This window comes from Pleurodeles waltl, chromosome 10 (genome assembly GCF_031143425.1).
Source record: "Pleurodeles waltl isolate 20211129_DDA chromosome 10, aPleWal1.hap1.20221129, whole genome shotgun sequence".
NCBI lineage: Eukaryota > Metazoa > Chordata > Amphibia > Caudata > Salamandridae > Pleurodeles > Pleurodeles waltl.
In genome coordinates, this window is record NC_090449.1 from 132,876,247 (window position 1) to 132,903,138 (window position 26,892).

Genomic DNA, 26,892 nt, shown 5'->3' on the forward strand with positions numbered 1-26,892 from the left:
CGGCTGGCTAGCGGGTAGGGGGCGCCTGGACCTGGCTACCGCACACGGTGAAATTGACGTAGCTCAGATTACAGCAAATATGGTGGGCAGGAAGATGGCCCCCATTAGAGGCAACATAATGTACAATGTGGCGATGAGATGCTGGAAACAGTGTGAGAGGAGGACCGGAGTGGGGCCGCCGTATTCTCCCGCTCTGCCGCTGATGGCCGTCGCTCTGGATACGAGAGCGGAGGGGCCAGGGGGACTGGGACTGGGACCTTGGACGAGAGCAGGGATAGAGACAGTGGGGGAGCTATTCAGGGAGGGGGTGCTGAGGAGCTTTGCTGATGTAGTAGGGGGGGAGTCCCAATAGGACAATTTTTACTCTTTGGAAGGCTGGTGCACACCCTGAAGGAGCACTGGACCACGGTCAACGCAGAACCCGCTCCCCACGGGGTGTTGCACCTCCTGCTGACAGGGGGAGAGGAAACCCACCTAATAGCCAAAATATACAGGGCCCAAATAGAGGTAGCTGTGGACCCCCTGCGATCCCTAAGAGAAAAATGGGTGAAGACAATTAGGCGGGATCTGACCGAGTCAGAGTGGACTAGAGCACTTGCTTATCCTAGGGTGATTTCACGCAACACTAGACTGAGATACATCCAATACAATTACCTACACAGAACATACCTTACTCCCCAACGGCTGTACCGCATATACGGGGGGGAGCCCAAGACTTGCCCCAGATGCGGAGATGGTGATCCCGACTTTGATCATATGATGTGGGGATGCATGATACTCCAGAGGGGCTGGGAAGCGATGATGGCGAATCTCACGGAGCTGTTCGAGACGGAGATCCGGCCAACAACCGACATGTGTCTATTGGGCCTCAGAGCTAGTGCCAAATGGAGAAGGGTAGAGAGTCGTTTCCTTGACCTGTCCCTAGCCCTCTACAAAAGGCTGATTACGAAGGGCTGGAAGTCGATCGCACCCCCCTCACTGACAGAATGGAGAAGCGATGTCACAAGATGGTCCAGAGCAGAACTGCGGGTCCTTAAGGCCGAGGAGGCCAGGGGGGTTCGCCAGACCCCCATCGCCTCAGAGTGGGAAAACCTAGTGACAAGCTGGGACGGCCTAACGAAGGGACCAATGGCACCTGAGGGGATGGGCTGAATTAGTTGAGAGGGTCACCTGATGCGCTTGTAAGGGAAGGTTCCAGAAAACAGGAGGGGAGGAACGTCGGGTACCCCGCCAGCCCGGGCGCAAAGGGAGAGAGTATAGGGGATAGGACGCAATGACTAAAAGAGCGGAGGAGGGAGGGGAACAGTAGATAGTCCACTCCTACATAGAATGAAACTCCATGACGACCCCCCCCTCCTTGAAGTTAAGCAGGCACACCCACATAAGCCATTAAGTTTATATATAGTTTGTAGTGGAGTTAAGTCTGTTATTAGGTCACCAATATAAAAAGTAACATGGGGCACTGAAAATACTGTCTCCATAAAATCGGATGGATCATGCGTAGTTGGCAATGTTATACAAGTATTATAAAAATACCGAAATGAGCAAGTAATTGTGGAACACAATACAAACGCAGCAAAACAGTGGTGCGGACAACTAAGTAGAAGTGTATAATAATGACAAAATGTTACTGTAAAATGACCTACATATGTAAAACAGCAAACAGTTCAATAAAAATATATTTGAAAAAAAAATACTTTACCAGCACTTCGTGGAGCATTATTAAGCTACATGATTTTGGCGACGATAGCCAGCACCGCATGGGAAACAGCCTGTGGTCCAGAGAATACAAAATCCAGTCTTTCAGCAAGGACACTTTAGGACGCCGCAACAATTTAAATAATGTTTTATCTGACTGTGGCCATGTTTTTCTAAAGATCTTGCCACAGTGTAGACGGGACTGTGGAGGCTGTGGGACAAACATGTTTAACGCCTGGTACTGTGCCTCTTCGCACACTCGTTTAGAGAGGCCGCCACATCATTGCGGCCTCACGCACTTACTGTGAGCAACTTGCGCATCTTTTCAAGAGAATCAGCATGGTACTCGCGAGCTGATCCTGCTGCGTGCGCGTACCATGCTCACAACCCACCTGGTGAGCTGATCCTGCTATGAGCGCACACCACTCTTTTAACTATTCGATAGTCTGCTCAAAGATTTATTCCCAAACTGAAACCACCTTATCTCCGCCCCTTTCGGTATATGGAGAGGAAAAATTTTTCTCATATTGGATTTAAATCCCTTTCTCGGCCATCTATCTCTTCGGATTCACTACTTGTAAAGGTTAAAGAGAGCCATCAACACTTAAGTAGGACTACGGAGTTGCTACAACCATGGAATAGGACTACAGAGTTGCTCCAATTATATCAAAGACTATTCATACCACAAATATAAGCATCATCCAGTATGGAATATACATATTCTTCAGTGATAATACCACCACCACTATTCCTTACACAATGTGGGTCCCCACTTATTGAATGGGAGTAGTGAAAAAATATTTTTGAGAACTATTTGGAAGCACCAGACTGCCAGAATTTCATACGCAACACCTGCAATTGGGCAAATCCATGGATGATTTTGCTTCCAGGCTGAGGGAGTTTGTTGATCAAATGTCAGTTAGTGGGAATTACTGATGAAGTGATCAGCTAATTGTGCAGTGTAAAGTCAAGAAAATGCAAGACGTGCTGTGGCAGCTAAAATCCCTCTTCTAATGAGTGGGTAAAACCCAAGAAAGATTTGTTGATGGCCATTAAGGAAGGCCCTGCTCATGTAATAAAGATCACCTTCGATCCTTTTTACACCTTGGAGAATACTACTCAAAGTTCATTAAAATCGTTGCTGACAAGATTGAAGATTTCAGAAAACTCTTTAGGATAGTGTTGAACTTTGAGAGAAATGTCAACATCTTGCTTTTGACAACATAGAAGATTAAGGCCCTCATGATGGCATTGGCGGTAAATGCTGCTTACCGCCTCAGTGACGGTCGCCAACATACTGCCACGGTAGCGAATATCCGTTCGCCATATTATGACACACACACACACCAAACCGACAGAATACTGCCACATACAAAAATCCGCCAGCCCAAAGGTCAGTGGTAAAGTGTCGGTACGAACACCCATACCGTTACGCCAACAAAACAACACCCACAACATAATGACACATGAATCAACAGGGCGGATGGTGTAATGTTCTTCCTCTGAGAGCCCCTATTCCGTCGGGCTGCTGGAGGAAGTATTCTGTCAGTGGAGGAAGTATTCCATCAGTGGAGCCAAGAGACAATAGATCTTAATATTTAAGATCTACTGTTTCTAAATGAGGTGGGTGGACCAACGTTTTTGGCGGTCAGGTACTCCGTCACAGTTGCAACAGAATACCCTGTCTGCCTAACTCTAAATATGACCCCAACTAAATTTAGTGTCAGGTGCATGATACACAAGCATTCTTTGCCCCCTGGCAACATCCAGTAATGTCCTTACTATTTTTTTGAGTAAATTCACATGTTCTGTATGAAAGACTCAGCTTCCTCAAAGTAATTGGCATAACGTTTAATATGCTAGCGCCACCTCCCAGTGACTAGGCCTTATCAGAAGGTGTAGATGGGTCATTTAGTGTGAACACCAAGCTCAAGAGTCCCAAATGCAGAGAACTGATATTTTATAACATTTGAGAAGAAAAAAGCTTTTGTCTTACGGCCAGGTGTCTGAAAAACTTGAGATGAATTAGAGTGCCTTATATAGCAGTCCTGGGTGAGGCAGTGCCCAAGGTCGGGTGGCATGTTAGGATGAGTTTGGATGATTGGGGCCGCTCAATAGCCCTCTGCATCTACCTCTTAATTGTACTGTGGTTTGTGCTGCCAGATTAAGAAGGTTCAAAAGAGATGAGGCTAAGGCAATGCCGCTATTAACCTACCTGACGGGGGGCTTACTTCTAACTGATTCATGAAATGAGCCAGAATTACCTCTCCCTGGCGTGGTGCTCTGTGAAGGGAGATGGGTCTAGAAACTATCCACTTAACATGTGTATTGTCAGACCTCATTCTGCTGACATGGGCTACTGGGCTCCAAAAGGTGTGGTTGAGGTTGTTGGCCACTGGTGTCCATTGGCTGTACACACAAGCGCACTCACAATGGCCACCCAAATACAAAAAAACACAATATTGGCCAATTCCAGAAACACACACCTGACACTCACACACACACCACACCCACACACCAACAGCACCATAGAATACACACCCACATTACACACCACCCTTTATGAATGCCAAAAAGTGCCATAAAACTAACACGAAGACCACTGATACAACTACACACACACACACAAACACCCATCCATCCGTCACCCACCCCACATACCACACCCCACCACATCACTGAACACCTTCTGCACAACACCCATGTCCCCACTCCACCACCCCCCAGAGGGGGAAGGATCTCACTCCACCATCCAAGAGAGGGAAGGATCCCAATACACAGCCCAGATAAGGGAAGGTTCCCACTCCACCAACTAAGAGAGGCAAGAGGCCCCCTCCAGCAGCAGTGGGCAAGGAGCCCTCACCTCCAGCTGGGACACAGCAGCCCTCATCTTCACCTGGGACACAGCAGCCCTCACCTCCAGTTGGGACACAGCAGCCCTCAACTCCAGCAGAGGGCATGTAGGCCACCCTCCAGGGACTGTGGTACACAGAGCCCCCCCCCCCAGAACCAGTGGGCAAGTTCCCCAACTCAGAGTCTGTGACCTTGCAGTCCCCAGCTAATTGTAATGGTCATGGAGCCCTCTCCAGAACCAGTGGGCAAGTCCCCCACTTCAGCTGAGGTGCCTCTCACCCCGCCTTCCCCCTGAGGTGCCTGGCCATTCCCAATATGATGCCGCTGCACAGTGTAGTGCAAATTATGTCAGGGCACGAGTTGGGCCTTGGACTGTGCCCTGTGGCCATGTGGGCCTTTTGTACTTTGGACTGGCCATTGCCCCTTTCTGAACAGTGAATCATGTATTTTTGGTCATATGGACAATATGGTGGCATCCAATTACACTGTCAGTTCTGGAATGAAGTAGTCCTTGCATTATTATGACGTGGGTCCTGTGACATTGGTTTTCCTCTGCAGCTGGTTGTGTGTACGGTGTGTGTGTGAATCATGTGTGTTGTGGGTGTGTGTGTCACTCTCCTTTTCTGTCGTCGTCTTCGTCGGCGTTGGTGTTCCAGGTGGAGCATGGCGTAGAAGAGCATCGAGAAGACTTGAAGTTCTTCTCTGTGTCTCTGATGGTGAGTCTTTAATTTTCTGTGTTCTGTTTCCACCAGGCTTTTGATGGCGTTGGTACCTCCTCAGAAATCGTGGCGGTTTGCAATGTCTTAATATGGTGGGCGGTACTTTGTCTTCTGCCTGGCTGTTGATAGCTACCGTCGTGGTCAGTGGTGTTAACACCCTGGTGGTTGGTGTGGTACATTGGCTGTCTATGGGAGTTATCACGGCCATGGTCATAATTTGGCAGTAATTACTGCCAGCCTGTTGGCGGTATACTGCCACTTTAACAGTCACCGCCAATGTCCAAATGACCACGTAACTCTGCAAGGTTGAAGTGTTAGCTCCATTAGATTTGAGGATCAAAACAATTCTTACAGTAGATGCCCGTGCCATAGGAGTTGGTGCTGTGCTATCCCAGGTTCATGACAGTGGTGCCAAAACCCGGACGCGACCGCACGGGTCTTTTGCTACTCCAATTTAAGGCTTATCATGGACATTACCTGCCAGTACTTTTGGACTTCGCTTAAAGATTCATGACTGCCAGCAGTTTGATACATGCACCTTGCGAGTTTATATATACGTTGTTTACATTTTAAGCCTTGACAAAGTCTTGACGATGAAACACGTGTTGGCTGTTTTGCTGTATGGACTTATTGTTACATTTGAACACACTATTGTAACTCTGAACATTGATCACCTTCAGGCTGCTCCGGACACATGGTCATTTTGTACTACGCAGTCTGTGTGATTGAGACTTCTACTTTACACCTGTATCTATAATAAACTCCTACACATCTTCTTCCAAGAATGGACTTGAAGTTAAATTCTTGAACATTTTCAGGATCTATGATACTGGTGTGCCCTGGCCACTCTTCTTTCAATATATAGGTAACCACACACTCCTCAGTGTGTGGCCCTCCGACACCTGTGGTGGCAGGTGTCTTGGCTAGCCCGGCACCCAACACCATATTGTTTGAACATATGACTTTGCTCTGATCTTACAGTTGATATACTCTTTGCAGATGTGCAAGCACCTCTTGGCATTCGCCACCTTCCTCGCCTGACATACTTTCAAAGTTGTCCCCACTCACTGTCAGAGATATATTTTGCCAGCATTGTCTCCCATTGTGTTTGAAAGCCCCAACAATTTTGTTTGTCTCTGTTTTCCAGTACTTTGTAGATGTTGGAAATCACTTCTTTGCTTTCCGGGCAGGTTATTATGTATTTTTCAAATGCTTCTTTCATGTTTGCATGTGTTGCCCACTGGCATAGTTTCACATATATAAATCCATCCATTTCTGTGATTGTAAATTCAGTGTTGCATTGTAGGAAGGATTCTATGTTACTTTTCTCATGCTTCCTTTCTCATTCAAGTGGCTCAGGAAAAATCAATCACCATCCGTCCATCTTTGAAACGCCACCCATTCATTTGCAGGGGTGAAAACAGGGGTTTGGTGGATGGTGCGACTGGTGAGGGGTAAGTCGTGAGCCCGTGTGTGATATCAGTCATGTCCCATGTTTGACTATGGAATTCAGGATTTCACTAGATTAGGCGTTCTTGAGTCTGGTTTGCTTTGGTAGCCGTAGGACATTCCATAATTGTTTGCCCATTACCGTTCTGCCCATGAATATGCATTTTCTGTCTGTTCTCTGATAATCCAACTTGGAAGAGTGAGAAATGTGCTGCTTGGTAATATCACCATAGATAGGGCATCACTAGGCCTCCTTTGTCATTTGGCGCTGTTATAAGTTTCCTAGCAAGTTTATACCTCGTCATTCCTCACACAAAATTCTATATACTTTTTGTAGGGATAAGATTTTATCTCTAGGTATGGCATAGGACATGGCCTGAAATAACTATAAAAGTTGTGGCAGTATGTTCATTTTTAGTGGTGCTATTCGTCCCAGCCGGGGACAGGGAGTGTGCTCCATCTGATCAGATCCTGTCTAATATCTCTTTTGAGGTCTGACCAATTGGCTTGTACCATCGTTGATAAAGACAGCATGGTATTGATACCTAAGTACTTAACGTGAGAAGTTGCCCATCTAAATGGGAATTCATCATTAGTGCCGCTATCTCTGTTAGTGAAAGTGTCAGATTAAGGGCCATATTTACAAGCCCCTTGCCCCCCGCAGTTCCGCCATATCGTAATTCTTTTACAGTTAGGCGGTGCTAAGGTGGCTTTTCTGCTGCGCCACATTTACAAAGGGGCACAATGCATGCATTGCAACACCTTTCTTCACATTATGGGGGTCATTCTGACCCTGGCGGTCACCGACCGCCAGGGCCAACGACCGCGGAAGCACCGGCAACAGGCTGGCGGTGCTTCCTGGGCCATTCTGACCGCTGCTTTACCGCCGGTTTTCCCCTGGCCCAGGGAATCTTGTTACCGCCAGGAACAGGATGGCAGGAACGGGTGTCATGGGGCATGGGCAGTGCAGGGCCCCATAATGATTTTCAGTGTCTGCTTCGCAGACACTGAAAATCGCGACGGGTGCCACTGCACCCGTCGCACACCAGCAACTCTGCCGGCTCCATTCGGAGCCGGCTTCATCGTTGCTGCGTCTTTCCCGCTGGGCCGGCGGTCGCCCGCCGGCCCAGCGGGAAAGCCAGAATGGCCGGTGCGGTCATTCGGCGGTTCCCGCCTGGTGGGCGGCTACCACCGCCCGCCGCGGTTGGAATGACCGCCTAGGTCTGCGTCAAGCATAATGTATGCAAGGGGGGTGTTCTGGCGGTGGGAGGCAATAAATAATGGTGCAGTGACATTTTCAAGATTTCACTACACCGTTTTATCTGTCATTTTTAACACCTGCTCAGAGCAGGCGTTAAAGTGACACACCCATATCAGCATATGGGCCTCCATGTGCTTGGCTGCACTAGAGTCAAAATGTTTGATGCTGGTGCAGCAAAGCACCACATTAGAGCTCAAACATTTTGACGCTATTGTGCTAATACAGTGCAACCATGGTGTAGTTAGGTGCCTTGCATGGGGTGCAAGAAAAGTGGTGCATCATAGCTGATGCACCACTTTCTTTTAAATATACCCCTAAGTATTTCACATTTGTCAGTCTTTATACAGAACTCTGCTTACTTTTCAAAACGCTGTAGCTGATATGTCACAGCGGTTAGTGATTTTTGTGGTTCACTGAGCATCAAGAGAACATTGTCAGCAAAAAAACAGTTTGGGAGCTACACCCCCGAACTAAAGCCTCTGGATCCTACCACAGCATTGGTGCCACTGGTTCCATAGAGAACGCAAGAAAGGAGCAGGGAAAGAGGACATCCCTGTCTCGCCCGACTCTGCAGCTCTGCTATGTCACATTTATTTTCATTTATTATAATATGTGCTGCGGGTTCTTTGAAATTAGCTTGAATCCAATTAATCATTTGGGTGCCAATGCCTAAGTTTTTGCACAGTGTTACCTAAGAAGTGCCAGCTAACGCGATCAAGCGTTTTTGCTGCGTCTCATGTAAGTATGATCGCTGGTGTCTGTTTCCTGGTGGCTTTTCTATTAGGGGGGTAACCCACCAGATGTTATCATTATTGTATCTGACCTTGATGAATCCGGAATGGTATGCCTTTATCAACCCAGCAAGATAGCTTTGTCCAGCACCTTAGCATGATCTGAACATCAGAATTAGCAGTTGCGGCTTGTGACGTGCGGAAAGGCCGCGGCAGCACTCGGGGAGATAGTAAAAATGAACTTAATATTAACAAAATTAAACCCTTACCTCGATCGCCACCGCTGCCACACCGCTCAATCTGCTCCTCTGCTGCAGGCACAGGCTCCCAGCCTGCCCTGTGGCCAATCCTGACGCTGCTCAGAGCAGCTTTAGGATTGGCTACGAGTGCCCAGCCAAAGTGCTCCCAGGCAGACTGGGAGCTTATGCATGCTCTCTCCAGCCGGCAACTGTGCTGGAGTTGGACCAGAGAGAGCCTACTGCGCATGTTTGTTTCGCCGACCCCAGGCGGCCGGCCAAACACACATGCGCTCTGAGGGGAGTGCACAGTGCACTCCCCTCACTGCTTGTCACCCCCGTGGACCCGCCCCTTTACAAGAAGACGATAATAAACACAGTTTATTATAGTTTTTTTGTAAAGGTTTTGCAAAGGTGAGACCAAAGCATGGGCAGGTTTGTCAAAGCTTGTTCACACATGGCATATAATGTAGAAGTAAAACATGGATCCTCATCACTAACACCCACAATAGCTTTACCAATAACTTGTATCATTTCCAGGACTTGTGGTCAGCTTCAAACTGATACTGCTAACATTTTCCCTCCTTAAAAAGAAACAGAAAATGTATTAAAACATGTAATAGTTGCATTTTATTGCCTCTAAATTCACAAAAAAGGTTATACTGACAAAATGAATTGAAGATAAAACTTGTCACCATATGTTTTTGGCCTGATAATCAGTGACTACTTTATTTTAATTGGCGTCTCTGTATAACACTGGAACTATGACCAGGTAGACTTCATAGTGCTTTAGGGTATGTGATCTGCAAGGATAACAGCAATGTTCGTGAGCATTCTGCAGCACACATAGAAAGAGGAAAATGCCTCCATGGATTGTTTTTGTGCAGGAAGTTGACCCTTGCTGCAAAAAAACAATCCTGCTTGCAACGCAGACATCCTTGCAACATGGAGCTAGGCATCTGTGTTGGTGCTAGGCAGCCAAAAGGTTGCCAGCACAGGGGGACCAGACATTTAATACTCCACACTTCTGCCCTTTCCTTGAGGTGCAAGGCAGCTCAGCAAGGTCACTTGCTGCAGTGCCCTGCGCCACTATTCTTGTAAATATGCCCCTTAGACTCTAAGAGCCTCATTATGAGGCTGGCGGGCTGCCCAGTGGCCCACCAGGCCCGGGAGAGAAGACCACCACATGGTCCCAGAGGACTTCTCTCTGGGCCAATTACGACTTTCCCACTAGGATGATGTGTGAGAGCCAAAGTTCCCGCTGGTCAGCCCAGCAGGAAAGATGTGACGCATTGTTCCAGGCTCATGATAGAGCCAGTGGCAATGCTGCAGCACGCAAGGTGCACCAACACCCTTGAAATGAGCACTGTCTGCAAAGGGGGAGGGCAGGGGGGCCCAAGGCAAAGGCATGAGCAGTGCTTTCCCCACCCCGTGTCCCCTCCACTTGTTCTCCGTCAGCCTTTTCATGGTGGGGAAACCGCCATGAAAAGGCTGACACACCCACCATGAAAAGGCGGGCAGAGAACAAGGTTGTAATCAGTCAGGTGGCGCTGAGTTCAGCGCCGCCGTGGCTGACTGCAACCAAGACCACCGGCGGGGACGGCGGTCCCCTGGCAGGTCTGCCCGCTAGGGCTGTAAGTGGGTGGTCGGTCCGTCCATAGTGCGGTGGTCCGTTGTCAAAGCAAGTGGGGGGTCCTCAGACCTCCACACTCGTAATGAAGTCCTACGACATCAATACAGTATCAAAGGACAATCTATCTGAACATGTATTGGGAAGGCCAATAGACCTATCCTTTCCTTCATTTGGTAACACATACACACCTGTAAACGTTGACGGGCATATTTCCTAATTTTTCACACAATTCAGCAAGGCAACGTGCTGCGCTGCGTTGCATATAGGGGAGACAGGTGAAATGTGCTATATTTATAAAGATATGGCGCATTCCTGCTGTCTCCAAGCATTGGCGCACTGTGTGCTGCCTAGCACCAACGCAGAAACCTTTGCATCATGGTTGGTGCGAGGGTGTTTGCTTTACAGACAGGATTGTGTTTGTGCAGGAAGAGACATCTTCCTGCACAAAAACAACACTTAATGGCCTTTTCTCTTCCTATGTGTGCTGCAACAGCATACATGGAAAGAGGAAATAACGAGGAGAAATAAAGATACTTCTTCTTGTTATGCCTCACAGCAGAAGGCATAGCATTTTGAAACATTCCCAGGTTCACAAGTCTTTGTAAATCTGGGAATGCGTCAAAATCCTTGGGGACCGCCCATGATCCACCCATGGAACGAGTAGGCAGCAGTATGCAATGCAGCACTCTGAGTTGCCTTGTGTTACTTTGAATTTACTAAAACACTCAAAGGGCTTTGCATGCCTAAGTAAATCCCAGATAAGGACTTGTGTTGCCTTGTGTCGACTTCCATCACACAGGGACAACACAAGTCCTTAGAATGCTTGCTTTAGCACATTAATGCCACACGTATTGGCTTTGACAGTGCTTGTTGAAATGAAACCCATTTAGGCCAAACCATACCCACATAACACACCAAAAACAAGGCAAATGGGCAAACATGATCCAAGTTACATTTTTGTCTGTATACCTCCTAGTTCAGGAACTGGAGGTGTACCTTGTGTTCTAGGCTAGCAAAATTCAACGTACTATACAGAAACTGGCCCGTATTTATACTTTTTTTAGCGCCGCATTTGCGCCGCTTTTTGGCGCAAAACGGCGCAAACCCACAAAATACAATGGTATTTTGCAAGTTTGCGCCGTTTTTGCGTCAAAAAACGACGGAAATGCAAAAAAAGTATAAATACGGGCCTAAGGCGGTGATTCTAACCGCGGCGGGCGGCGGTCGCCGCCCGCCATGCGGTTACCGCCAAATGACCGCACCGCGGTCACAAGACCGCGCCGGCCATTCTGGCTTTCCCGCCAAAAGGCCGCCCGCCAGCACAGCGGGAAAGACCCAGCAACGACGAAGCCGGCTCCGAATGGAGCCGGCGGAGTTGCTGGAGTGCGACGGGTGCAGTAGCACCCGTCGCGAATATCAGTGTCTGCTAGGCAGACACTGAAATTCTTTTTGGGGCCCTCTTACGGGGGCCCCTGCAGTGCCCATGCCATTGGCATGGGCACTGCAGGGGCCCCCAGGGGCCCCGCGGCACCCCCTACCGCCATCCTGTTCCTGTCAGAATCCCCATGGCGGCGGAGCGCGCTCCGCCGCCATGGAGGATTCTGCAGGGCAGCGGAAAGTCGGCGGTACACCGCCGACTTTCCGTTTCTGGCCGCGGCTGAACCGCCGCGGTCAGAATGCCCAGCGGTGCACCGCAGCCTGTTGGCGGTGCTACCGCGGTCATTCGCCCTGGCGGTTTTTACCGCCAGGGTTAGAATGACCCCCTAAATGTGTGCTTTGTGTGGTGTGCTCACAGCATTCACCATGCTATACAGCAACTGGATGTGGGTTTGTGCTCTGTCCTGGCAGCATTCACCAAACTGGATGAAGATACATTGGCATTGGTACCCGGCGAGCCTTTTGTACACACTGTTGCGCATATTTTTCCAGCAACTAACTGGACAGATCATTTATACTACCAAACAGATGGCAAAAATTGGAATATTATAATAAAAGCCACTGAAAAGCCCCAATATTAACTCAGACATGCACCCTGGGGTACATGCGTAAAAGCAGCAGTTATGGTGAGAAATTCATGTACAAAGCAAGGACAAGTGTAACCACCTTTACCCTCCCTCTGTGCTAGCAGGAACAATTCTTCCATGCTGTGACATCCTACGAACATATGTTTGATGTGTAATACTGCAGGCCTTTAACTTGTAAAATATTGATAGTGATACTGACATTTGCTTACCCCGACTTGAGATGCTTTTCCACTCGGGCCCTCCCTAAATGAGCGGTTTTTTTGGGTTAAAATTTTTATTGCTGCTTTGTGATTCTGAAAAATGTTTCTTTTCCTCCACAGCTATGGAAGCTGGACACATGAAATATTTAGAAAACTGGGTATCCCCGGACCCAGGCCCCTTCCATTCATTGGAACATTCCATGAGTACAGGAAAGTAAGTGAAGAACGTTTTTTCTGTGCCATTGTCTTGCTTCAATGATCACACATGCAACAACAGTTCAGTTGTCCAAAATTTAAGGAACTCGTGGCCTGCACATCTGTGAGCCCACTCAAAGACACTTTGGGCCTGATTACAACTTTGAAGGTGGTGTAAATCTGTCCCAAAAGTGACGGTAAAATGACGGAAAGACCACCAGCTGTATTACGAGTCCATTATATCCTATGGAACTCGTAATACGGCTGGTGGTATATCCGTCATTTTTGGGACAGATTAACACCTCCTCCAAAGTTGTAATCAGGCCCTTTGTGTTGCTTTGAATTACCTCATTGATATGGAGTAAGGCAAGCCGGCACAAATTGCTGCTTTGCCTTACTTTGTGCAAGGGAGGCATTCCATGGGCATTGTGCTGGGTGTTCACATGCAACACTCATGGATTTTGGCGCATACCCTCATTTATATGGACTTGGGAGGCACAACAAGGAGAAATATGTTTATTTCTCCTTGCTTTTCCTCTTTCTAGGTGTGCTGCACATAGAAAGAGGAAGCCTCCCAGGATTGTGCTGGAAGAGGAAGGTGCCCCTTCCAGCACAAAAAAAATCCTTCCTATAATGCAGACACCCTTGCACCAAGGTGCAAGGGTGCCTTAGTTGGCGCTAGGCAGCCAAAACGGCATAAACACAGTGTGAAAGACAAGAAGGTGCTGCATTACATAGATTTTGTGCATTCCTGCCCCTTTCCCTTTGAAGCAGGGCACTACACCAAGGTGACTTGCTGTGCTGCCCTGCGCTAAAATCCCATAAATATGTGTCCATAGTTATACATGACTGCATCTGTGCCAGACCAGCTTGTGGTGGCTGTGGTGTTGAAGTAAATGAACTTGTGTGGTTTTGCATAGATGGTCAGGGGGTGTTTTTCAGGACTACTAAGCAGACAAATATTTAGGCAAAGATCAGCACACCTGACATTCCACAATTTGTCCTCGTTCTAATTTGTTCACTGTCCTTCGTACCACACTTGTTTTCCTCCTTGGCAGTTCTTTCTGTGTCACTTCAGGTTGCTCTTCTTGTGCTCCGAGTCCTCACTTCATTCCAGCTCCTGGTCTCCACCATTCTTCCATCTGGCATATTTGAAAGCTTTCCAGATTCCTTCACCTCCTCCGTTCAGTCTGTTAGACTCATGTTACAACAAAAAGTTGCTCTAGGAACACCATACAAACCCACCAGCTTCCTTCGCCTCAACATATCAATGGTGCAGTAACTTTATCTTGCAAAGGTTAAGGAAGCCACTGTGACACTCATCCTGTTCTAATGTCCTGTACAATGCGGTGAAAGCTCCATAACATGGGGCACCAAACATAAGCAAAGGTGCACTCAGGATTTGTAAATAAGTCTGCAAAGGCCCAAGGGACAGCTGTTACAGCACAACATAGCACAGAAAGTGAGGCACACTTCCAGTACAAAAGTGCAAGGGGTAGTTTATGAATACAACAGTAGATTCACAATCCAAACAAATAGGCATCTGAAGTCTGCACTAGAAGACTTCAAAGAGTTCCAACAATTCAAGGAAGTTCTTTTAGTGATGCTTCAGAAGAATTTCTAAGATACTCTGCAAGCAGAAAGCAAAACTTCAGAGAAGATCATCTTAATGTCTGACTTGAAGATTGGCTTCTAGAGAGCCAGTGACACAGGAGTGTAGCAGAAGCCAAATTGATGATGAGCACTGCAGAGCCCAAGGAAGGTCTTCCTCTCATCTACAGGGAAGAAAGTCAAGCACCTGGTCACACCATGGGTGATGCTTTTTTACACTGCCATTTCCTCAAATTCTATAGTAGATCCTTGAATCCACAGTAAATCCTCGAATACCAGGATCCTTGAATCCTGTAGTAGATCCTCAAATCCTGTTGCAGCTTGCCACTCAGATGGGGCAGACTATCACAGCTTTTGGGTTGCCAGCATGGAGACGGGGGTCACAATTGGACAGCACACATGTGGCAGCCACAGTCCTGGTCAACCTTCTCTTGCCACACCAGTGGGGATGATATCTTGAGAGGAAATACGCAGAGCAAGATGTGGAACGGCCAACCAATAATGCCATAGTTGATGGAATGTGAGGTAGCATCTGTGTCAAGCCATGACTCAGTTGGGCCTAGGTTCATGGTGCCCTGCTGAACAGACACCGGTAAGTATGGACACCAAAAGGGAGAGATTTGTTTCCATTTGTTTAAGTACTACAGCACATGCTTATCTGTGATAATATCTGTTAATAGTGAGAGATGTGCACTTGATGACACTGTTGAGATACTGTTGCATTAACCCAATGAACTCCCTTATTGCAACTTCTGTGTGTAAGAGTTGAACTCAGTCTCTCTCTCTCTCTCTCTTTCTCTCTCTTTCTCTCTCTCTCTCGCTCTCTCTCTCGCTCTCTCTCTCTCTCTTTCTCTCTCTCTCTCTCTCTAATACATTCCCCTTTCACACTGGGAAAAACCCTTGAATGCCTGCTTACATTAATTTAAATTGTAGAGGTGCATACTATGAGCGATAGCTAACAACACTGTATACCTGTGCCTTCTGTGCAAAGGGAACCCTAGCTGTGATCTGCACAGACAGGACACTGGTCATCATCTGTTTATTGTGGTCACCAGGCCAGACCATAGTTTTTGGATTGGAGTTCAGGCATAGCCACTGTGACATGGTCTCAAAATAGTTGGGTAGAATGTGCCCCAGATTTGATATTTGAGGTGTGGCCTCATTGCAAGTTTGGTATTCCATCAACCGCCATGGTGGTGGCCCAACCGCCATCCGGTTGGAGGTTGGACCATGAGATTATGAGTCATGCAGGCCTATCGAGCAAAGACCGCCAATGTCCTGCTGGCACCGTCAGGCAGCACAGAGAGCCAAGGTCATGATGCTGCACAAACAGGCCAGTGGAGACTGTGTTACCGCGGACACACCGCCAATGTGACCATGGAGATGCAACCACCACAGATCAGCAGGCGGAAATGGACAGTATAAAGGGAGGCACTCACCTGCAGACACCTTTACACGTCCTGTGGTGCCATGGAACCCATCACACACATCCTGCTTCTGTTGTTGATCATCGATGGAGCGCAAAATAAACGTTGCCGTGGACGCAACCAACCATAAGTACACATACCTATATGTGTCATTACCCTCAACAACAGATCGTTGCACCGTCGTCCACATGATATGGGGGTCTCACCACGGGCACCAAGTACACATGTCATTGTGTACACAGTCGGAATCATACATAGAGATGGACGCACTCATAATCACCAAACACCCCTTTTGGGCAAGTCACACACTGCAACACTACACAAAACACACTTCTCAGGCACAGGGATAGTGAAGGCTACACAAAATTGTCTCACACAACACCAACAACACACCAACATCACATATATAAATACAACTCGCACAGTCACATTCCTCACAGGTCATGGACTGTCGTCACATACAACATACATAGGTATGGATGTGTCATAAAACACAAACACCACACCCATGAAACAGCCCTCCAATGGACACACACATCACCCACATTATAGCACAATGGAAGGACAATGCATGCATAATAGCCAGAGAGACAAATATACAATACCTGCCCAATAGGTAAGGTGGCATCAGGCGTACTCAGGGAAGGAGGCTGAACTGGGGCACATTTCACTTTGCACATGCCCCTTAAACAACATTTGCCCAGGAAATGGCCCTACATGTGTCTCAGGGACAAACAAGATTAGACCCAAATAACATGCCTATCTGCAAAATGTGGAAGTGCAAGTCAAGAAAGCACATACAACTCAAACTGCATGGGACATTCCTCTACATGAATAAGCTGCAAGGTCCACACAGCTAAATGGACACATACGCAGTCAATTACAAACAGAGGTAGCACAACTGAACACACTCCATGTCTGCACAAACAAAATTCAAGTTGATACACAACAGATGAATACATAATCCATATGAGGGAGACAAGTCTAACACCATACATGCCCACATTGGACAGCACAAAATGAAATACTTACCATAAACAGTACACAATGCCATGACACCATCATAGCATTTACACCCACATATCCATACACTCAGCATATACTCTTCTCCTAGGGAACACCAGCACTGCCTACAAAGTCAGATACTGCAAACAACAGCAAATGGATCAGCAAGCAGGCTGAAACACTCACAGCTGTAGGCAGACAACACAAGTCACTCAGGAACAACATTATGGTAGAAAAGGAATTGTAGGACAAATGTGTACCCAAAATAAACAACTGTTTGGGTTTACTAACATTACATTTTCAGAGTCCCTATTGTAAATGTACTATTCCACAGTTTGCCATGCACATATATGTGAGGGAATACAGACATCATCCTATCAACATAGGTACACGATGCATGAAACCGCAGCTTACAAATATTTTTCAAAAGAGAAAGGGGCACATGCAGACATGTAGGCACAAGGAATGTTGGCAACAGTGATGGCACAGAAACCATGCCAATGGACATTCCCCACTTACCAAGGAAAAATGTTGATCTTTAGCTGTACCCAGAGAACAATGTAAGCTCTGTCACATGTATGACATCTTCACATTACAGACTGCTTTGATGCACCAGCACCCATCATGCGCTGAAGACAACTAGCTTCTGGGTGGCAGATGCCTATTTACACATTTACCCAGACGTATGGAAGAGGACACTGATCCATCACCTACTTACCTTTGGCCTGGAACATTTGGAGTAGTGGCCTGTTGCATAGATATTACACACACTACAGCACCAAACAGTACTTGATTGATCAATGTACCCAGCTGTATGTCGCGCCTGCAGTGCAAGTGGTTTTTGGATTTCACCAAGGCACATCAGCATGCACCTCATGATATGTCTACGCAAACAATGTGTCAAACAATCTGTGTGACACATTGCTCATCCCTAATCATCAGGGGGAGCTGTCAGAACCCATCTCATTCACTTGGCAATGGGACAGGCAGCAATGTGCCCTGTACTCACCCCCTTGTGGCTGCTGCGCTGCCCTCAAATGTCTATCAAGCTCTAGATAGGCCACCCCCAGAATGTGGGCCATTAGGGGGTCATGGTACGATGTGCAGCCCGCCCATGTTGGAAGAACATCCCCAGCTGAACCTCTGCAATTTTCCAGTCCCAGAGTCTCAGGTCCTCACACCTTTAACTGCAGTGGGCGCTCCACGGGCTGTGGACCCCCGGGGTCCTACATTTTCTTGGCGATGGCTGTCCGCAATCCTTTCTTTTGATGGGCGTTGACCTACATGGATGCAAAAGACAAATCAAGAAATCATGATCACAAGATTCATCACAAATGGTTGAGTCACATACATGTCAGTAACATCAAGCTAGAACTTTCCTATTTGTCAATACTCCCTAAGTGTGACACATACAACCCAATAAGTACAGGGACATGACTACAGACATACATTTCTCCATCTGCAGACTAACCCACTACCCTGCTCAGGCCCTACAATGACTAAGAAAACTTACTGATATCATGTAGGCCACGCTCCAGCAACCTGAGATACATTACACCTATGAGACTTTTAAATGGTAAACTCCTTAGGCATGAATGAACCAACACATTCACACTCTGTGAGAATGACTTTCTGCATACAGTCTGCACAGGCAACTGCCAGTATACAACCTCAAACATTACAAGTGGGTATCAATGAAGGGACTGCCCATGGAAGATAGGATACTCACCGGACCTTTTCCCGAAAAAGGGATCTCTGTGCTCTATAAAAAATTGGTAAATATTTCACAAGAGCTGTTAGGTGGCAGGCGGTAAAACCTGAGTGCCTTTGAAGATGAGGAGTGGTAGGAGACCCTTGGACGGCCCCAGAGATAACCATATGTGCCCTCTTCTGACTTGTTCAGCTAAAAATATTGCATAGGTTGTACTAGCCATATACGTTACTACATAAGTTAGGTAAAACAGCTACACCATTGTGCCTGAGAGGTTTTAATGAGGAGGGCTCATTTTCCACACACTCTGTGGCTGCCCCCTAATAAAAGAATAGTGATCCAAACTAACCCAGGTAATGTCCCAGGTTTTGGCTTTAGTGATTCCGCTGGATGCCAAGATGATATTACTGGGGGTCTTGGGTGAAACCACATGGCCTAAATATCTGGGGATTTGGCTAAGGCAGGCTTAGGGGATAGCACAACGCAACATAGCAAAAGCCAGGAACAGGCCAGCTACTCTAGATGTGGAAGATCAGCAATCGGACCTGGACTGGTGTCAGAGTATGATTTACAAAGGAAGAGGTTGCCCCAAAAAACAGAAGAAAATATGTGGAGCGTGGGTGATCCATAGGGACTAGTGCCGGGAAGTACCAGGAGGGGCAGAAGTACAAAGGGCCCCAGTGACACCATGTCAACTGTATGTGGGCCGTACAAGCGCCATTCATGCTTTATTGGTAAAATGTGTGCTGTATAGAAATGGACCAACAGTTGTTTAAAATGTAATGCCTGTGGTCTATTGCATTTCCACTGTATGAACCCTCTTTGTTCAATAAAAATATTTTTTTTTAAATGAAGGTTCTGGCATGGTGGGCACAGTAAGTGTTTTCCCTTTCCCTGTGTAGACATGTGGACTAACAAATGCAGACTCCTGCCATTTCAGGGGGTGGGGTTCTGCGTTAGGTACTTGTACCACAGAACACTCCTTTGGACATATGTGCCAATCCTACAGAGATGGCATCCAACAAACAAAGGCACGTGTTGTACAGTTTCTGCTATGTGACCAATCTACTGAGTCACATACCATGGCCCTCCCATGAATCAACACACTGTCTGCACTGTGGGACTGTCATTTATGCAGTAAGCCTATACAGGACAAATATGACCTGTAGGAAGGTGACAACAGGGCTGTGGGAGTAAGGGACCTGTCATGAGTCAAAGACACGCATTGCCAATGATTCTAAGTGCACATATGACTTAGATTAATAAAGTAGCTCTGTGCCCAATCTTAATCTATTCAGAGGAATGAGGCCCTCTGAGCAGCAGTTTACACCGCAGCCTCATATTGGCCACATGACAGGCCCTACTGGGATACAGGGAGTGGGCACAGTGCCACAGTTGCATAGCCACAGTGACTCCACCCCAGCCTAGATTGGACCCATACTGGGTGATACATTTGACAGGCCCTGGTCTCTACAAGCTGAGCATACAGAATGTACATGACACTCCATTCCCATTGCTTCCATGCATGACAGTACATCATGTAGCCAACAGCAATTTGGCGTGTGGTGTGTGTGCCAACCGGAAGGGCAGAGTGAGTCATGATATGCCTTCCAAACAACAGTTTAGCAAGATGTGTATAGAAATCTCTGTGGCACCAACCACATTTCTCACATCACTTTCAACAGACTCATACAACATGCATACTCAGCTCATGCTGCAATGCACATACATGTTGTGTGAAATTTACAACAATCATGAAGAAGGAGATGTCAGTAGATGGCAGTAAGTTCTCCTCACCTACTTATGTGCATCCAACGCAAGGAGGATCTAGGAACCCAAACACTGCACAGAACACAATGTGACTGAACTTTACATATGGCACTGGCCACCATTACCTGCACATTGTACATCCCATTGATGCCACACAGGCTGCTACAACAAGCACTTGAGTAGTCACCCTAGCACACATGGCCATATTCTAGCCTGTGAGGAGGGAAAGAATGGTGAAGTACCAAGACAACTGTGTACATGAGGTACTTACCTGCTCCTCAGGTGCACCTTAGAGCTGTCCATAGAGAGGTAGGACCTCATCAACTATCCTCTCAAGCTCCTCTGGAGAGAAGACAGGGGCCCTATTACCTGCTGATGATTGTCCCCAGAGGCGATGCACATCAGCTCAGATAGTGGAGGTCTTGCTGGCAGCAGTGCCAGGGGTCAAGTGAGTAAACCTGCAGAACATGGCAGACACATCCCCCACATACGAGGTGGTCACCACCGGAAGACACAGCTGTTGGCCAGCGACCACTACTGGCAACATTAGCCTATGGCTGTGTCTGCCGCTGTTGCAACTGCCTATATCCATGATGAATTTCACAGGCAGTTTGGGGTGGCTCCTAATGTCTAGTGGAGCAGGTCAGGCAGCCACCATTTTAGAGGTCTGAAACGTAGTTTTGGGCTTCACAAACTGTCACACCTCCGAAACTGTTGTTTTGAGATCACAAACATGCTTATCCTATCTTGTCATATAGTTCCTATTACTCAAACACCATTGTAGTATGGTGCAGGGCACAGAAAGCATTTAACAGTGAGGCCCAGTCCACCCCCGCCAACGGTCATTTTGGAGGCCATGAAATCCAGTCACATTTCAAGGGGATATTGTGATGCATATCTTTGAGTTTAGTCCAGATACACATTGTGGACACATGTGGAAAACTACGGGGTCACATGTGACCTTTATGTTCTTTCACAGTCTACACCCGTCGACTGTCATTTTGGTGGACGTAATATCTAGTCACATTTCAAGTGGCAATTGTGATGCATATCTTTGAGTTTGGTCCAGATACATGTTGTGGACACGTGTAAAACTACGGGGTCACGTGTGACCCTTACATTCTTTGCCGCTGTGATGTGTCCTGGTTGACATGTCTATCCTGCCGAGATCAATGCCCTCCTCAAAAAACCCAAGGCGGACCCAAAGGACCTCAAGAACATCCGGCCTATCTCCCTGCTCCCCTTCCCGGCAAAAGTCATCAAGAAAGCTGTCAACAGACAACTAACCTGCTTCCTCGAGGAGAACCGCAACCTGGACCCTTCCCAATCCTGATTCTGCAGCAACCACAGCACCGAAACCGCCCTCATAGCCGCCACCGACGACAGCAGAACCATACTGGACAGCGGCGAAACCGCAGCCCTCATCCTCCTAAACATCTCGGCCACGTTTGACACCATCTGCCACCACACCCTAAGCTCACGCCTCAGCAATGCTGGAGTCCGTGACAGAGCCCTGGACTGGTTCACCTCCTTTCTCACCGGCAGAACCCAGAGAGTCCGCCTCCCCCATTCCGCTCGGAGGCCACCAAAATCATCTGCGGTGGACCCAAGGGTTCATCCCTCAGCCCGATCCTCTTCAACGTCTACATGGACCCGCTCGCTAACATCACCCGATCCCACAACCTCAACATCATCTCATACGCCCACAAAACCCAGCTAATCCTCTCCCTCACCAAGGACTCCGCCAAGACCTACCTCCACGAAGGAATGAAGGTCATCGCCGAATGGATGAAGAGCAGCTGCCTCAAACTCAATTCTGACAAGGCGGATGTCCTCCTCTTCGGCTCCACTCCCACCGCATGGGATGATTCCCGGGGCCTGCCACTCTTGGAACCGCTCCGATTCCCACCGACCACGCACGCAACCTAGGATTCATCTTGGACCCCTCACTATCCATGACCCAACAAGTCAACGCCATCTCCTCCTTCTGCTTCGACACCCTCTGCATGCTCCAAAAGATCTACAAATGGATACCCACCGAAAACAGAACAGTCACCCTAGCCCTCGTAAGCAGCAAGCTGGACTATGGCAATGCCCTCTACGCAGGAACCATGGCCAAACTCCAGAAGAGGTTGCAACGCATCCAGAACGCCTCCGCACGCCTCTTCCTGGACATCCCCCGCCACAGCCATATCACAGACCACCTGAAAAACCTGCACTGGCTCCCAATCAACGAGAGAATCAGCTTCAAACTCCTCACCCACACTCACAAAGCACTGCACAACACCAGACAAGAATACCTCAACAGACGACTCTCCTTCTATAAACAGTTAGGAGCGCACCTGCCTGACATCCCAGCAATTAATCTGCCCCATTGCATCATGGTAGATGTAGTATCTTCAAAAAACGAACTCCATTAATTTTTAAATATTTCACCTTTAAGTAGGTACAGCCTTTACTGTGCATCTCTGGACACATGTGTTTCTGGGTTAATCCCTTCTTCAGCAGAGAACATATTTGCGGGGTGCTGGGAATGCTGCCATAAATCCCCCGGTTTCAGTACCTCTTCCCTGGCATGCTGGTGCCTGCTCCAGAGCTCGTCAGCCCAGTAGCTCAAGGGAGCCTTTAAAGTCACAAAAAGTTAGGAGCGCACCTGCCTGACATCCCAGCAATTAATCTGCCCCATTGCATCATGGTAGATGTAGTATCTTCAAAAAACGAACTCCATTAATTTTTAAATATTTCACCTTTAAGTAGGTACAGCCTTTACTGTGCATCTCTGGACACATGTGTTTCTGGGTTAATCCCTTCTTCAGCAGAGAACATATTTGCGGGGTGCTGGGAATGCTGCCATAAATCCCCCGGTTTCAGTACCTCTTCCCTGGCATGCTGGTGCCTGCTCCAGAGCTCGTCAGCCCAGTAGCTCAAGGGAGCCTTTAAAGTCACAAACAGTTAGGAGCGCACCTGCCTGACATCCCAGCAATTAATCTGCCCCATTGCATCATGGTAGATGTAGTATCTTCAAAAAACGAACTCCATTAATTTTTAAATATTTCACCTTTAAGTAGGTACAGATTAATCTGCCCCATTGCATCATGGTAGATGTAGTATCTTCAAAAAACGAACTCCATTAATTTTTAAATATTTCACCTTTAAGTAGGTACAGATTAATCTGCCCCATTGCATCATGGTAGATGTAGTATCTTCAAAAAACGAACTCCATTAATTTTTAAATATTTCACCTTTAAGTAGGTACAGATTAATCTGCCCCATTGCATCATGGTAGATGTAGTATCTTCAAAAAACGAACTCCATTAATTTTTAAATATTTCACCTTTAAGTAGGTACAGGTTCTGCTGAAGAAGGGACTAACCCAGAAACACATGTGTCCAGAGATGCACAGTAAAGGCTGTACCAACTTAAAGGTGAAATATTTAAAAATTAATGGAGTTCGTTTTTTGAAGATACTACATCTACCATGATACAATGGGGCAGATTAATTGCTGGGATGTTAGGCAGGTGCGCTCCTAACTGTTTGTGACTTTAAAGGCTCCCTTGAGCTACTGGGCTGACGAGCTCTGGAGCAGGCACCAGCATGCCAGGGAAGAGGTACTGAAACCGGGTGATTTATGGCAGCATTCCCAGCACCCCGCAAATATGTTCTCTGCTGAAGAAGGGACTAACCCAGAAACACATGTGTCCAGAGATGCACAGTAAAGGCTGTACCAACTTAAAGGTGAAATATTTAAAAATTAATGGAGTTCGTTTTTTGAAGATACTACATCTACCATGATGCAATGGGGCAGATTAATTGCTGGGATGTTTGGCAGGTGCGCTCCTAACTGTTTGTGACTTTAAAGGCTCCCTTGAGCTACTGGGCTGACGAGCTCTGGAGCAGGCACCAGCATGCCAGGGAAGAGGTACTGAAACCGGGTGATTTATGGCAGCATTCCCAGCACCCCGCAAATATGTTCTCTGCTGAAGAAGGGACTAACCCAGAAACACATGTGTCCAGAGATGCACAGTAAAGGCTGTACCAACTTAAAGGTGAAATATTTAAAAATTAATGGAGTTCGTTTTTTGAAGATACTACATCTACCATGATGCAATGGGGCAGATTAATTGCTGGGATGTTAGGCAGGTGCGCTCCTAACTGTTTGTGACTTTAAAGGCTCCCTTGAGCTACTGGGCTGACGAGCTCTGGAGCAGGCACCAGCATGCCAGGGAAGAGGTACTGAAACCGGGTGATTTATGGCAGCATTCCCAGCACCCCGCAAATATGTTCTCTGCTGAAGAAGGGACTAACCCAGAAACACATGTGTCCAGAGATGCACAGTAAAGGCTGTACCAACTTAAAGGTGAAATATTTAAAAATTAATGGAGTTCGTTTTTTGAAGATACTACATCTACCATGATACAATGGGGCAGATTAATTGCTGGGATGTTAGGCAGGTGCGCTCCTAACTGTTTGTGACTTTAAAGGCTCCCTTGAGCTACTGGGCTGACGAGCTCTGGAGCAGGCACCAGCATGCCAGGGAAGAGGTACTGAAACCGGGTGATTTATGGCAGCATTCCCAGCACCCCGCAAATATGTTCTCTGCTGAAGAAGGGACTAACCCAGAAACACATGTGTCCAGAGATGCACAGTAAAGGCTGTACCAACTTAAAGGTGAAATATTTAAAAATTAATGGAGTTCGTTTTTTGAAGATACTACATCTACCATGATGCAATGGGGCAGATTAATTGCTGGGATGTTAGGCAGGTGCGCTCCTAACTGTTTGTGACTTTAAAGGCTCCCTTGAGCTACTGGGCTGACGAGCTCTGGAGCAGGCACCAGCGTGCCAGGGAAGAGGTACTGAAACCGGGTGATTTATGGCAGCATTCCCAGCACCCCGCAAATATGTTCTCTGCTGAAGAAGGGACTAACCCAGAAACACATGTGTCCAGAGATGCACAGTAAAGGCTGTACCAACTTAAAGGTGAAATATTTAAAAATTAATGGAGTTCGTTTTTTGAAGATACTACATCTACCATGATGCAATGGGGCAGATTAATTGCTGGGATGTTAGGCAGGTGCGCTCCTAACTGTTTGTGACTTTAAAGGCTCCCTTGAGCTACTGGGCTGACGAGCTCTGGAGCAGGCACCAGCATGCCAGGGAAGAGGTACTGAAACCGGGTGATTTATGGCAGCATTCCCAGCACCCCGCAAATATGTTCTCTGCTGAAGAAGGGACTAACCCAGAAACACATGTGTCCAGAGATGCACAGTAAAGGCTGTACCAACTTAAAGGTGAAATATTTAAAAATTAATGGAGTTCGTTTTTTGAAGATACTACATCTACCATGATGCAATGGGGCAGATTAATTGCTGGGATGTTAGGCAGGTGCGCTCCTAACTGTTTGTGACTCTCCTTCTATACCCCGACCCGGCATCTCTGCTCCGCCGACCTCGCCCGCAGAACTACAACCGGTGGTAGATCATTCTTGCACCTCGCCGCCAAAACATGGAACACTCTTCCCACCCACCTGCGCCAGACCAAAGACCTCCTTACCTTCAGGAAACTTATCAAGACCTGGCTGTTTAAGCAGTAGCAGAACCTCCCCCCCTTTATCCCTCCCCCTCCTCAGTGCCTTGAGACCCTCACAGGTGAGTATTGTGCTTTACAAATTCCTGATTGATTGATCCCTTCTGAAATACCTTGTCACATGATATCATTGACATGCATCATGTATGTTGTGGACACAATGACTAATGTTAGAAATCATGTCTTGTCATACATAGGTAGACAGGCAGAGGAAGGATGCAACAACCACATGTCTACCGTCCACTGCCAGACTTTCAGACCATGGAAGAGTGCCATATCATCCTTCTTTACCTTCTGAATAAGCAAAGAATAGTGGACCTTATGTTGTCAGTTGGAGCCAGATCTGATGTCAGCTATTAGTTATCTAACTTGCATACCACCCATGGTACAAGTCATGTCAGTACTGCACTTCCTAGCCACAGGGTCCTTCAACATACAGTGGCCCTGTCAGCTGGCAGGTTCTAGCCTATGTTCAGTCGGGTGTTGAAGGATGTCCTCTCAGCAATGTTGAAACACCTGGACAGCTACATCCATGTTCCCTGACATCAGGATTTAGCCCATGCGAAAGCCGTATTTTATGGTTTTGCATGCCTCTCACATGTGGTGGGGGCTATTGATGACACACGTGTTGGCTTGGTCTCACCGCATGCCAATGATCACGTATACCACAACAGAAAGAACTTCTATTTCATCAACACGCAAGTCTTCTGTTTGGCGGATCTCTACATTTCACAGGTCTGTGCCCGCAATCCAGGGTCAGCCAATTCTTCCTTCATAATGCCA

The 26,892-nt window shown here is 47.3% G+C and overlaps 1 protein-coding gene across 2 annotated transcripts in view; it reads left to right on the plus strand.

Annotated features, from left to right (window-relative positions):
* The window catches only part of LOC138261216 (cytochrome P450 3A21-like), a 334,418-nt gene that overhangs the window by 38,510 nt on the left and 269,016 nt on the right, over positions 1 to 26,892 (plus strand). For both annotated transcript variants that reach the window (XM_069209971.1, XM_069209970.1), the window contains exon 2: positions 12,925 to 13,018. In XM_069209971.1, coding sequence (XP_069066072.1) covers positions 12,925 to 13,018 — 94 coding nt within the window. The remainder of the gene's footprint in view (positions 1 to 12,924; positions 13,019 to 26,892) is intronic.